This window comes from Pseudocercospora fijiensis (assembly GCF_000340215.1).
Source record: "Pseudocercospora fijiensis CIRAD86 unplaced genomic scaffold MYCFIscaffold_6, whole genome shotgun sequence".
NCBI classification, from domain to species: domain Eukaryota; kingdom Fungi; phylum Ascomycota; class Dothideomycetes; order Mycosphaerellales; family Mycosphaerellaceae; genus Pseudocercospora; species Pseudocercospora fijiensis.
Genome location: NW_006921537.1, coordinates 1,719,917 through 1,733,153, shown reverse-complemented (window position 1 = coordinate 1,733,153; position 13,237 = coordinate 1,719,917). Strand labels below are relative to the sequence as shown.

At 53.1% G+C, this 13,237-nt stretch overlaps 6 protein-coding genes across 6 annotated transcripts; 2 read left to right on the top strand and 4 right to left on the bottom strand.

Annotated features, from left to right (window-relative positions):
• Positions 1-163: 163 nt before the first annotated feature.
• On the bottom strand, positions 164-978 carry MYCFIDRAFT_211732 (uncharacterized protein). The gene is made up of 2 exons (XM_007930144.1): positions 797-978; positions 164-746 (listed from the first exon to the last, which is right to left on the bottom strand). Exons 1-2 carry the CDS (start codon positions 927-929, stop codon positions 295-297), a joined length of 585 nt encoding a protein of 194 aa, XP_007928335.1. The 5' UTR covers positions 930-978; the 3' UTR covers positions 164-294.
• Positions 979-1,484: 506 nt separating this feature from the next.
• MYCFIDRAFT_204153 (glycosyltransferase family 22 protein) lies at positions 1,485-3,566 on the bottom strand (the record flags this gene model as incomplete). Its single annotated transcript, XM_007930143.1, has 2 exons — positions 1,485-3,214; positions 3,497-3,566. 2 exons carry the CDS (start codon positions 3,564-3,566, stop codon positions 1,485-1,487), a joined length of 1,800 nt encoding a protein of 599 aa, XP_007928334.1.
• A 368-nt stretch (positions 3,567-3,934) lies between these two features.
• Positions 3,935-5,509, top strand: MYCFIDRAFT_89729 (uncharacterized protein; the record flags this gene model as incomplete). Its single annotated transcript, XM_007930142.1, has 2 exons — positions 3,935-4,745; positions 4,863-5,509. The coding sequence occupies 2 exons, from the start codon at positions 3,935-3,937 to the stop codon at positions 5,507-5,509; spliced, it is 1,458 nt and encodes a 485-aa protein (XP_007928333.1).
• A 34-nt stretch (positions 5,510-5,543) lies between these two features.
• On the bottom strand, positions 5,544-6,087 carry MYCFIDRAFT_176362 (uncharacterized protein; the record flags this gene model as incomplete). The annotated part of the gene is made up of 6 exons (XM_007930141.1): positions 5,544-5,608; positions 5,632-5,735; positions 5,765-5,806; positions 5,834-5,896; positions 5,947-6,015; positions 6,050-6,087. The coding sequence occupies 6 exons, from the start codon at positions 6,085-6,087 to the stop codon at positions 5,544-5,546; spliced, it is 381 nt and encodes a 126-aa protein (XP_007928332.1).
• Positions 6,088-6,306: 219 nt separating this feature from the next.
• On the top strand, positions 6,307-8,652 carry MYCFIDRAFT_76954 (uncharacterized protein; the record flags this gene model as incomplete). Its single annotated transcript, XM_007929886.1, has 3 exons — positions 6,307-7,645; positions 7,751-8,320; positions 8,597-8,652. The coding sequence occupies 3 exons, from the start codon at positions 6,307-6,309 to the stop codon at positions 8,650-8,652; spliced, it is 1,965 nt and encodes a 654-aa protein (XP_007928077.1).
• Positions 8,653-9,493: 841 nt separating this feature from the next.
• MYCFIDRAFT_176360 (uncharacterized protein) lies at positions 9,494-13,221 on the bottom strand (the record flags this gene model as incomplete). Its single annotated transcript, XM_007930140.1, has 5 exons — positions 9,494-12,855; positions 12,897-12,963; positions 13,019-13,029; positions 13,067-13,163; positions 13,195-13,221. The coding sequence occupies 5 exons, from the start codon at positions 13,219-13,221 to the stop codon at positions 9,494-9,496; spliced, it is 3,564 nt and encodes a 1,187-aa protein (XP_007928331.1).
• Positions 13,222-13,237: the final 16 nt, after the last annotated feature.

Sequence of the window (13,237 nt, the reverse complement as noted above, 5' to 3'; positions counted from 1 at the left end):
GGTCAGAATCCGGACAACTAATAAATGATACAGTAGTAACCCACGATCGACGCATGCATGCTCATCAACTTGCATGCCGGGCGATATCAGTCAAGCGGTGCCTCTGATAATACGTACCATATATTCGGGACTCCACGAATCACGATATGCAGGACCATTGCATAAGGTATGGAATAATGCCGCATGTCATAGAGATGTCATACTGCTGCCGGCACATGGCATGTACAGTCCGACTCGTGAGGACGTCTAGTCTGACCTCACTTCGCCCATCTCCATTCCATCATCGTGGGAACCTCACCACAATCCTGTTACATCAATGAGTTCAAGATGTCTTTGAAGCTTTTGAGCGACACATGCAAGAGAAGCGGCAGGGCTTCGCTCATGTCGCACGTCATTTGCGTCGCAAGTGGCTGTGAGGTTTCGGAACATACTAGGATAGCGCTGAGGAAGGTAATCTGCCAGTTCTTCGAGCAATTCGACCGCGCCATCGAAGACTCGCGGATCCGAGGGATCTGTCTTGCAGCACTTATGACCGCGCTCGGTAATGCGACGTGTCTTGTCAGCGTGGAACTTCAGGTAGTGGTTGTCGAGCTCGATCCATTCATCCCAATCCATACTGCGGAGCCCCATCGTGATACGATATGGGCCCCATCGAAATGGTCGATATGGTAAAGGGGCGGTATCTGTAACCGACCAACCTGGGTAGGGCGAAGCTTTTGGTCGTTGCCAGTCAACTGCTTCCCAAGCTAAAGTAATATTCAGCCATGCTTTGGTCCTCTTCGACTCACCAACTTACTGCCCGGAGTCCTTTCGGTCGGCTTTAGTCGCTTCGCAGGTGAACTAGACACTTCTTCGCGCTTTTCTGGATGTTCCGACGCATTGCTCGGCCACGAAGAGCGTTTGCGATTTCCCAGTAAATATGAAAGCATGAGACAAGCCAAGACGAGAAGACATCCACAGTATGCTATCGCTGGGACAGGACCGACTTGACCGCCGTTCATATGGTTTCGGATCTCATACAGAGTCGTCAAGTCGCAATGATCCTCGATCCATGCGCGAGCAGTATCGAGCCTTGCCTCAAGAACATCCATGGCCCAGTGAGTGGTGCGGGAGGCGAGGTCATTTTATGCTATCGGTATGGCATTGACATTATGGGCAGAGTAACGACAGTGTACTGCTCTGTAGAGCGCGTCTAACGATAGGGGAGCGCTGCTCGGCCGGAGAGATCCATGATAGAGATAAGGTACCCAAGCCAAGCCAAACCGCGTCGGGGAAAGTCTTCCCGCGCTTTTAGCGTGGTCAAGCGCAGATGTCTCTGCATGCAGATCACGCTGAACATGGGGCAGTCTCTACTATCACGTGACAGAAATTGACTGCTGGAAGAAGTCAACCGTCGGGTGATGTAGTAGTGGCCGGTTGTCTGTTCCAAAGGAAACAGCTTAGGAGTGGGGGACCGAGCTGACAGCACATCTTTGAAAATCTTCTCAGAGCAATGTCTCGATGCTGGGAAGTGGCTGCTTAGTGTCGCTTGCAGACTGCTTTCTTCGCTTCAGCAAGCAGTAGTCTCCATAGACTGGCTTGTATTTGAGTGGTACAAAAGGAAGATCTGGGATCCAGCCCAGTCGCGCGATCGAGTTGGTCGAGGTTGCATCCAGGAATGGCAAGCACTTCACCTTCTCCCAGTGCTGATCATCCGCAAGGAAGTTGGGCTCAGCGGTCGTTGTCTCCGTACTCGGCAGATTGACATCGACGATGAAGTTGCAGCGCTTGAGATCCGTGTACTTCCCAAGGTCTTCGCGATTTTCATCATTCATGCCTGGGGGAACAAGCCAGGTACCTGGAAAAAGACCGAAGCCTTGTCCAGCTTCAGAGAACTCGCCAGGGAGGAGGCCTCTAAACTCGCTTCGAATGAACTTGGCCCGCACTCCTTCCGGGAGGAGATAGTGTGAAGGAAAGCGATACCATTCCTTGCCGAGACAGACCTGGTCTCCAGGCTTCGATACTCCAGGCCGGTGTAGCGGCTCGTAGATCGATAACGGTGCTTGGTAGGCGGTCATGGTGCCAACGGTCCGGAAGGCAGCAAGTGCTGTGGCCAAGGTTACGAAGGCAATGATTGCAAGCAGCCGCAGCTGGACCGGGATCTTGCCGACAAAGTCTTTCGCATCGTTCGAGCCCAGATTGGCGAGGATGATATGGAAGGCGACAGCAGCGTTCAGTGCCAGGGCTGGGTATGCCGGGTACATGAAACGTTCCTCCTTGTGCGGCTGCAGGGTGAAGATGGCAAGCCACAGGTAGAAGGGTGAGAGGAAGATGGCGCCGCGCAGATAGCTTGCCTTGGTGGCAGCTTTGGCTTTCAGGAAGTGCTGAGCAAATAGCAGTGGCATGGACAAGAGGGCCAAAATGAGCCAGAGGTGGAAGTTGAGGAAGAGATTACGCAGGTAGAAGTGCCAGGGCTCAGTTCCGTAGAGATGTGGTCCTCTGGAGCTGAATACGTTGTACCAGACCATGTTCAGCGGCACGATGGTCAACTTTTTGTAGAAGAAGCAGTCGACTGCCACCTGGACACTGAGCACCAGCAATGTGCGCACGACTCCATCGACCACGCGCCAGAAGAGCTCTTTCCTGCCGACCCAGTCGCTCAAAGATGCCAGAAGCAGTTCTTCTCCCAGGAAAGGCAAAGCCATCGCTGCGGCGAATGGCCAGCCAATGCATGCACCAATCCCAAAGCACCATATTCCTTGAGCAGTTCGCAAGCCGCCACGCCAGTCCATGAACGCAGCGATACCCAGAGCAACACAGTACATGGCGAAGGCACTAGGCAAGTATGCAGTGGCGGCATGGTACATGCCCGGCGCGGTGATGGTGACGAACAGGTAGAAAATGGCGACGCGGGGATTGAGAGTCGATGTGATGGTGGAGAACAGTCGGGTCTCGCAGAGGGCACAGACCAGTCCGAGCACGATTCGGAGAAGATAGAATTGGGCGAGCTTTGGGGGAGCGGAAGGCAGGAAGGTGGCAAGTGGCGTGACGAGGGCATGGAGGGCGGCATATGTCCAGGAGCGGATGGCATATGCGGGGGAATACTCCCAGGTCTGGAAGCCGTGGCCGTGGTTGAGGTAGTGCGTCGCTTCCCAGTAGTTGAAGACTTCGTCGCAATCCTGAACAGGGCTGTACAGTGCGGCGACGAGATGGCTCCCGAACAGCACGCAGAAGGCTGCGCGTGCGTCGAGAAGGACTGCATACGGCGCGTGTGCTTGGCGTGGAGGCAGGCCGGATGGCAGTTGCACTTTTGTCGGCCGGTGAGGCGACTTTGACGCCGTCCTTGTCCTGGCTTGGCCTGCGCCTGCCTTCTTCACGTCTTTTGGCGCCATGGCCATATTGGCGCGGTGGTGTGGTGTGGGTGTGGGTGGTGAAAGTTGGGGCGCGCTGCAGTGGCCAGTGGCAGTGGGTGGAAAGGAGCCGTCGGAGGAGTGCCGGGACGGAGCTCTATACACACCAGATTGCCGGCATGCAGGGTCCGGGAAGCTCTGACTTTTTTCGAGGACCAGACGCTCCTTCCAAATCATGAGCTAGCCAAGCATACATGGCAGGTCCTGTTGAAGAACATCACTTGTGCCATCCAGACGAAGCAAGGCCTGCGAAGCGCGTGCGACGAGAAGCTGCATCAGAAGTCACCGCAGAGACACGACACGAAATGGACGACGACGACGATAATTGGGACGACGTCTACGGCGCTGCGAACGCGACCACATCTGCCATACCACCGCCCAAATCGGCACCTCATAATGCTGCGCAGCCTACACCTGACCCCCAAGAAGACCGTGCATTCGAAGCGACGACGGCCATAGAGCGCGAGCCGTCACTATCGCATGCTCAACATGGCCAATCTGGAGGCGGTGCACTGAAAACAGAGACGACTGAAGCAGACGTGCCAATGCTAGACACTGATGGCCTGAATGCACCACCGAAGGTGATAGAAGATGCCGAGTTCATGGCAGCGGCGGCAGCGCAGAAAAGCAGCAAGCATGCCGAGTGGCGGTTCGACGAGTCAGATGCTGAATCTTCGTCAGATTCGGACACATCTTCGGACTCTTCAGATGACTCGGATAGTGGCAGCGATGATGGCTACGAGATGCTCGATCCCGCAACCGCAGCCAAGATACTCATGAGCGGAGATGGAGACGAAGACGGTGATAATAAGGGCGGAGGCAAAAGCGGCGGAGATCATCAGCCGCGGACGGCGAACGAGGTGAAGGAAGAGATCGTGCCCAAGCCAGACCTGACCATCACTCCGGAGACAAAGTTGACATTCCTCGGAGTAGTCGACAAGACAGTCGAGAATATGGCGCTTATCAAAGGCGCCACACCTGGCGAATATCAGGTTCTCGAAAGCGGCTCAGTTCTCTGCAACGAACAGCGCCAAGTCATTGGTGCCGTTGCAGACACATTTGGCAGAGTCCAAGAACCCCTGTACAGCGTCGCTTTCACGAACCAGAAAGAGATTGAGGAATTGGGCCTGGAATACGGCGCCAAGGTCTTCTACGTCGACAGTCACAGCACTTTTGTCTTCACGCAGCCTCTCAAGAACCTCAAGGGCACAGATGCCTCCAATATACACGACGAGGAAGTCAACGAGGATGAGATGGAATTCTCAGATGACGAAAAGGAAGCTGAATACAAGCGGCAGAAGAAACTGGCCAAGAGAGGTGGCAAAGCTGCATTTTCGAGGAGTGACTTCAACCAAGGTAACATGTTCAGTACGCCTACAAATGATTACGGGCAATCCTACGTCCGCGGTAATGACGCGCCTTCTCAATCCTATGGTGGCGGAGGTTTGAGCTACGATGATGACGACGCCGAAGCGACTGGTGGCTTCTATGAGCCCTTGAAGCGGCCTGACAACCTCGACCAACTTATGGATGCTCCTCCACCGCGTCCGCAGCAGGGCTTTGATCGTGGCCGAGGTAGAGGACGCGGCGATCGTGGACGCGGCGATAGAGGGCGCGGTCGCAGCGATCGCGGTAGAGGAAGAGGTGGCTTCAATCAGCGAGGAGGTAGAGGAGGACAGCATCAGCCTCAACAGGCCTTCTCGCAACATGCTCAACCTCGTCAGCCCTCCTACACGCAGCCCGACACAGCTCCCGCCTCCACAGCGCCCTACCAACAATACGGCCACCTCCAAGGTCCGGGCCCATCCACTTACGTGTTCAACGGCCAGACCTATCAGTACAACGGACAGCAGTACCCTGCACCGGCAAGTCAACCTCAATACTATGTTCAACAGCCCAGTACATCCGCCCAGCTACCTTCCGGGACGTTTGTTAATCCTGCATTCTATCAACAGCAAGTGCAGACTTCGCAGCAGCAGCCTTATGGTGGATGGCAAGGCCATTACAACCAAGCTTACGCAGGCGCGCCTGCTCCACATCAAGCGCAAGCTTCCGGACAGCAAGGTCCCGACATCAGTGCAATTTTGCAGAACTGGACACAACAGAATGGCAAGCAATAAACTGGATTGCCTCCAAAAACGAGGTATATGAGGATTAGCAAGCGTCGCAAAGATAGGCTGCAGATGTTATGTCTGATCTGAGTGCCCCAGCTAGTTTCGCTGGACTGAGTTGTGCCCTGCACCCTTCGCTGTAACGGCACGGTCGATCCGCTGTCCAAGCACCTTTGCCTCAACCTTCTGGCTCAGATCGTTGAAATACCATCGTCGCGCTGGTATGACTATGGCTCTGATCCGGAGTAGACAGATCAAATTCACACTGGTAGGTGCGCCTCGTGAGTACCAAAGCTCAGTTTCTCCCTCCTTTTTTACATGACTTGCCGCCACGTGGGCGCTTCTACTGCCCTATCTCGAGATATGATGTTCTCGTCTTGCCGAAGATCATGGCGTCTGAGCAAATTTTATTTTCGCTAACCCGACAGCATTTCTCCTCGGCGGACGATCGCGAGGCTGCTGATTGCACAGCCTGATTCTCTTGGGCTGAGGACTCCCGCGTGTTCCCCGGGTCTCTCGTTCAGCATTCCCTCCATTTAGGGTCGAGACCTCGCTTTGGCCGCCTGCTGATTGAGGGATATGGTCATGTCCTCAGATCCATAATTCCGCCTCGATGAGGACAGTGTTGATATGGAGCAGTCCTCAGCCAATATAGAAATCACATTTTGCGAGCTTCCCTCTGCTACAAGTTATTGACAATACACAGCAAGCAACCGATCACGTCTCCTCATCAATCACGAAAATTTCAGGGCGCAAGTCAGACATCACAGCTGTACACGAGCAGCGACGAGCTGGAAATACTCGTTATGGAGAGCCAGCAGGAGCGCGAGCAGCCGAATGGGATGCAGCTGCAGCAACAGCAACAGCAACCATGCAACCTTTTTGGCAGCAGCAGTGGCCTTCGCAGTTGCCAAGGACCTGCGTCGAAAGCTACTGTCAACAACACCTCAACACCTCAAGCATACACCCAGCCAACACCGTCTCCCTCTGACGCCTTTGCGCTCGGCGGCTTCAACAATCCGATCGTTCTCGATCCAGAACTTCGGAAGCCTCGGCCGGACCAGCAAGCGCAGGAGCAGGCCGGTGTCGATGTGGAGCTTCCCCAGAATGATGGCGACGACTTGCCCGATCTTGGTACGGCGAACGATGAGGTTGCCGTTGCTGCAGGGCCAAACGACGACGGATCGCGACTTCATTCGCAGCAGCCAGCTCGACCGAATGCATCTGACTTGAGTGCCAGAACACAAGCGAGTATCGTCCACAAGCAGCATCTGGATAAATCATATCTCAGAATCTCGCCAGATCTGGCGGAAAAGGTGCAGGAACTCACACGCGGTAAAGGTTGGCCTCATCAAAAAGTCTGGCACTGGTACTACAACGGTATGCCGGTCGAAGAAGCTCCTGGGGTAGCCAATGATCCGCCTGTGTCGTCCGCGCCGCTCGAGGCGCTCGAAAGCGAAGGTGTCTATGAATTTTTCGATTGGTATCACTACCGCTTCCGCCGCAGGTACGAAGGTCTCAACCCTCGACAATGCAAGATTGTGCGATTTTCCGGTATGGATGTCGAGGTGATGCTGCTGGCAGGGAACGACGCAGGACAAGAAGGCAGCAAGATTTTGCTGGATCACATACTCAGTGCGAAGGAAGAATTCCCCAATCTCGAGGAGCTTTCTTTCGCGGAGTGTGTGTTTGGTCCTCCAACAGAGGCCAGCTGTGGCATCAAGGAACTCTTCAGAACCCGATTTGCCCACAAATGCCAGTTGACCTGCACCGGCGCCTTTGCATGGTGCTTAACTTTCAGTGCCACTCATCGTGGTCATCAAGGAGACGAAAAGCCTCGCACTGAAAACTTCAAAGTATCAATCACACACTTTCGAGCAAAGAAAGCATTCGATGAGGAACGGGCCAAATTGCGATTGCTATGTCAAGAATTGGGCATCGAGACAGTCGAAGAGCGTTTGTGCCGCGATGTCGTGGATGACATGGACGGCATTCGGCACAAGTTCGAACACTCGAGTGACTTCACCAGACTCATGGAACTGCGACATGTCCTTGCTTGCTTGTCAATCCAGAGTACTCTGGAGCGACAGATTGAAGACCATAAACGCAACCATAAAGAGACAGGCTTGGTTCAGACTGAGCCTTGTAAGGGTTGGGCTAGCGCAAAGGGATGTTATTTAAGGTTATCTCACGCATGCAAGACTGTTCGCCGCAGGATGGAATTTCGACAACTACTGCTCGTAATGCCAGCTGGATTCCATCTCTTAGCTATCGACAACTCTAAAAGCTCACATGCCTGGAGAATCTTCACTGAGGCGATGACGTTCGCTGAGACTTGGTTTCCACGACTGTTCTTCACAGATGACCTGAGGGTGAAGTACGGCAATCCTTGGACGACCCCGGAGACGATAGAAGACAAGGAGCCGGCGAGTACCACTGGAGGAAGTCAACCCGTCGCATCGGATGATACTAATAGTGCGGTCGATACGCCTCAGCCATATAGCGGCGACGGAGGTGCCCTCGCGCCCTCAAGAAAGCTCGCTGGACAGGACAATGATAGAAGCAATGAGCGCCGAAGCCCGAGTGAGGGCCAGAGCCAGAAAAGACTGCGATCTGACGAACCGTCATCAACGAGACCTCGCCGACGAAGGAGGCAGGTGGGAGAGGTGCTCATTTTGCCCAAGCAGCCAGCCGTTTCGAAGTCAAATGCCGAAAGGGTTCAAGAAGCGTCCGGCAGTGTTCCCGCAGAAGCACAACCTACTATGCCGAGTGAAAGCATTCGAGAAGCGGCGCACAGCAGCCATCTCGCAGAAACACCGAGTGAGAGCCCTCAGCCATACTATTCAGATCCAGGATCTGATTCTGCAGCGGGCTGGCAGCAACATGAGAGCCAAGCATACAATGCTGCTGCGGCTCAGCTGGGAAACAAATATTCCCCCAACATTGGCTTTTTAACTCCCGAGGACTACGAAATAATGGCCCATAACTTACTTCAGATGGCGCCAAGTGACAATACCCAGCTTCATCCATCGTATCCGCCATTCGATTCTGCAATGGGCTAGCAGCGAGACGAAAGCCGTACTCCTTCTGTCACAGATCGACTGCAAGGACAGCCTGAGCCTGGCGACGGCCTATTGAGCCCGGAGGACTAGGAAGTCCTGGCCGAGATCGCAAGTTAGGAGCAACAGCAAGGCTTTGGAGACGCAGCAAGGCCTTAGAGACACCAATAGAAGTGATGGAGAATCGACCTTTGCATTCTTTCGCCGGATTCGGCATTTCTTTACTACACCTATACAAAGAGATGACGTTCTACCACACAATTCATTCAGACCTTGCAGCGACCATATGCTTGCTACACCACCTGTCCAGCAGCATTCATAAAATCCGCCATGAGTCGTAACTCTACGACACGATTGGAGCCGTGGTCGTGACGTCGCAGACAGTAGTGTAGTCTCGAGCACAGAGCACAGAGCGCACTGCCGCACTGCTTGGCAGCACCATCCTACATCACCGCAATCCTCCTCGTCGCCCTTGGAAACAATCCTCCAACTCATCAACGGAGAACCGGAATCCTTTCTTATCATCAAAACTCCACTGAATCTCCTCCAACCACAACGAAAGACAACAATGACCATTCCATATATCGATGAGGATGAGGCTAGATATGAGGCCTTGGCTGCTGAGTTGAAGAGGGAGCAGTGGTTAGTTTTCGGATTGAGGATCCTTTGTGGGATTTTGTTGGTCGTGATATTTTTGCAGGGTATTGTGGATAGCTGGAAAAGCAGGAATGATCTGGCGAGAGGGGTTGTCGAGGAGCAGTTTGCTAGGCGGGGATGGTAGTAGATAGGGAGGTTGTGATGATGAAGATATTTTTGGGACTAGATGATGTCTTGTTTTTTTTTTCATCTTCCCTGTGATTTGAAGTGATGATACGGATTTTTTTTTGGAAATTCGGTTTTCGAAAGCTACGGTAGGAACTAAACGTTATGACTATCAAGAATCATACCTCGCCGGCCTCCTCCTCTCCCTCGTACTCCTCCTCGGCGTCTGTTCCACAGCCACACCCTTTTCCACCGCACCCTTCGAACTCACCCTTTTCGCCTTCGCCTTCGCCTTCGCCTTCTTCGGCGTTCTGAAAGCCCTTCCACAAGCCTCACACTTATTCTCCTTCCTTTCCTTCCTCTTCGGGCTGGGAGGCTGATGAGACTTGGTCGGCGTATTTGGCAATCTCCTCGGCTGCTCCAATCGATTCGCGTAGCGCAACGGCTCGACTTTCTTGACTTTGGGATCTTTCCAAGCTGGACGGGAAGACGTGGAGCGGGAGTTGTGGAATTGTGTTGCGAAAGGTGTGCCGGGAATTGGGATGTCGGAGGCTCGAGGTGTGAGTGGTGGTGTTCGCGGTGAGCGCACGATGTCGTCTGAAGAGGATGATGATGATGATGATGATGATGATCCTGGCGCATCTGGCATGGGAGTATCGATGACTGTTCTGGGTGAGGTTTGAGTTTCCCCGTCGACATACTTCACAGGTCCTCGCGAGAAATCATCGAAAACGTCTCCATCCCAGTCAAAGTCGCAACTGTAGGGATTTCCTGTTGCTGCTAAAAGTTCCAATTCTTCTTGTTGCTGTCGATCAAACTCTTCTTCTGCTTCTCTCATGTCCTGGTCGAAAATCTCTTGATCGGATCCAACGACTTCCCGTCCTTCGTGCCAGTCGTTGTTGTAAAAGTCCTCATCTGGGAAGTTAGTAGCATCGAAGGCAGGTGAAACATCATAGCCGAGATCCTCTGCTAGGTTGGGATAGGATGGAAGGTTGTCGCGCAATTGATCGCCGCCGGAGCTGAAATCGGGGCCGAAGGTGGAATCTCCTTCGTAGGCTGGATAGCCTTGGTTTCCCTCGGGAGGCAGATCTTCAGCGTCACCGGGCTCATCCTGTGCGGTTGCAGTTGGACCAGGTGCATCGCCTCCATCATCGTCATCTTGGTCATCATCATCTTCGCTGCCAGGTACCAGATCGGGCATGTCCGAATCGTTCTCGCTGGAATTGGAATGACTGCCAGTGTGAGACTCATCCTCTTCTTCGTTCGAAGCCTGCTCGTGGTCATCCTCTCCAGCTCGAGCAATCTCTGCCAGAAGTTGATCGATTGGAGTTATCGGCGGGTCAACACGATCATTAATCTCTGGTAGGGTCGACTCGCCAGTCTCATCATCAATCTCCTGCTCAACAGAATACCAGACCTCCTCGAAATCGGGTATCCATTCGAACAACGCATCACTGGGCCAATCTGCAGATTCGAGCCATTCGATCAAGTCAGTCACAGCATTACTGGGACGTGACAAAGTGCGGCCTAAAGCAGTCTCCCATCTATCCAAGATCTGACTGAGATCCATTCCTCGACCGATAGCAGCATCAACAGCTCTAATGAACCGATCCCGTGCGGACGGAGGATAGATTTCGGCTGCAGCATTGTGGACGGGACCTCCTGGAGAGTATATGTGATGACGCCATGCATCGAAGATCTCGTTGAAATGCGTAGAATCTTTAGATCGCTCCCAGACGAATCGCGACAAGGATTCGTCGTCTTCCAACACGTCTGAAGGCACCATGCGAGTGAAGTAGTAGGCCAGCACAGACACCAGCCTCCATGAACGAGCTGGTCCCCATGCACGCCTTCGTAGGTCATGGAACAGTTCTGTGAACTGCCTAGCAGCTGTGTGACGGAAGTCTGTGAGGAATCTGTCGGATGTATGAGAAGGAGCAGGGCTGTCGGAGGGGAATCGTATATATGATTGCGCTGGTGATGGCGATTTTCGTGCTCGTGGCGACGCGCTTTTCTTGGGCGATGGAGTCTTATCCTTGATGGAAGAGTTGTTAGACTTGCTCGATGGCGATCCTTGTGCAGAGTGATATGAATTGGTGCTTCTGCTCGCTGGCGACCCTCGTGCTGTCACATAGGATTTGCTAGTACTTGTTGGCGAAGATCCTTCCTGGCTGCGAAAGGTCTCGACGTCTCCATCACTGTCATCGCTGCTTGAAGAAGAGGACGAAAAGCTTGACTCAGAATCACCCGAATGATCTTCAGGTCCGTAGAGCTCACGTAGGCCTTTCACCCAATCGAGTAGCTCTTCTTCGGGGTTAAGCTGGTCCAGATACGCGAAAAAGGTTGCAACAGGATTCGCATTGAGTGAGTAGCCTCGCAGTGCCTGCAACAAGTACTCTACGTTGAATCCTCGTGACAGGAGCTCGGCAAAAGCTTCGCGAACGACGACCCTCTCGTGGCGAGGTACCAATTTATAAACTGCCTGCTCGAGGTCTATCTCAACCCAGCCTATTTGCGTCTTGAGTTGTTCCTCGCCTGGCTTATAGAAAGTTCTGATCAAGTCGACGCAAGCGTCATGATCCTGATAAAACTGATCCTCAGCGTTGCTGAAGTGTTCGTTCCAGACGTGGTACACCGTATTGAATGCATCGACAGGGGAGATATGTCGGCGATGAAACCACAGGATTTCATCAGCGAATGCCTCGATGATATTGCGGTGCATGATATCATGGCGCTCTTCTGCTTCGTCATCAAGATATATGAACGAGGGGTGCCATATTGTTCGACCGCCAGGAGGAGGAGCCAGCTCATCATTTGTCCACTCTGGTGCAACGAGCCTCTGTAACGCGGGAACCCACATGAAGAGAGCATTCTCTGCATCCCAAGATGTCTCCTCTCGAAATTTGTTGAATGCATCGTCGGGATCGCGCTCTGTTCTAGCACATCGCTTCAAGATGGCGTTCAGCAGATGAACATCGAATCCTTCGTCTAGGCGATGGGAATATAGCATGAAGAGCTTGTGGGCTAGGTAAGAAGGCTCGATTTCTTCGTATAGGCGCATAAGATATTCGCGTTTGAAGGGATCGCAGTACATGGACTTCCAATCATCGTCTTCGGCGGCGTCTAGAACTCGCTGAGTCAAGCCTGGCGTAGTCTCTTTGCGGTAAAGCAAGTCTCGCTTGGCCTGATCGAAGAAGCTTGAGATGAGCATCCAAGAATCGGTTGGCGACCATCCTGCCTGGCTTAGAGTGCGGAAGACGTCCCGATAGATGGCCATGATTGTCTTCGCGCGGCTGTGCCACGAGGGAACGTCAGGTATAGATTCGAAGTCTTCATCTTCACCGGTCCCAGGAATTTGGATTGAGAAGGACTGTTCGTCAATTTCGTCGGATTCGGCTACGCCCTCGATAGTCTCGCCGTCTATGAGCTTCTTGGTACTGATGGCACCGAGTTGATCGTCGACTGGCTCGTCTTCAATATCGCCTTGTGCGCCATCTACAGGAGGATCCTGCTCAGGTTCCCAGTCCAGGTTGTCTTCTTTAGGCGGATTGCCGAAGAGCCAATTGAATGGCCACATTTTTGCTGCCGTAAAGCGTCTGCAGCGTCTCTGCTGGACCAGCGGAGTTTGGATGAGCCATCATTCTTGACTTGCGGTTCGACAAAGAGATTGTTAGTGATTCGCCGGATCCGGCGATACCATTTGAAAGTCTGTGAACGATTATTGTTCAACAAAGAGCCGCATGACTTCTTGAGCTTTGGAATGCACTCATGGCCTCAATCTCTGGATCTCGCTGTCCAGCATTGTTGTCATTGCTTGACAGCATGATCGGCTCGTTGTAATACTATCATTTGCCTGGCTGCACTCTCTGAGACTGTACACAAGTCAAAAACAGATGTCATCATGTATCGAGAGACG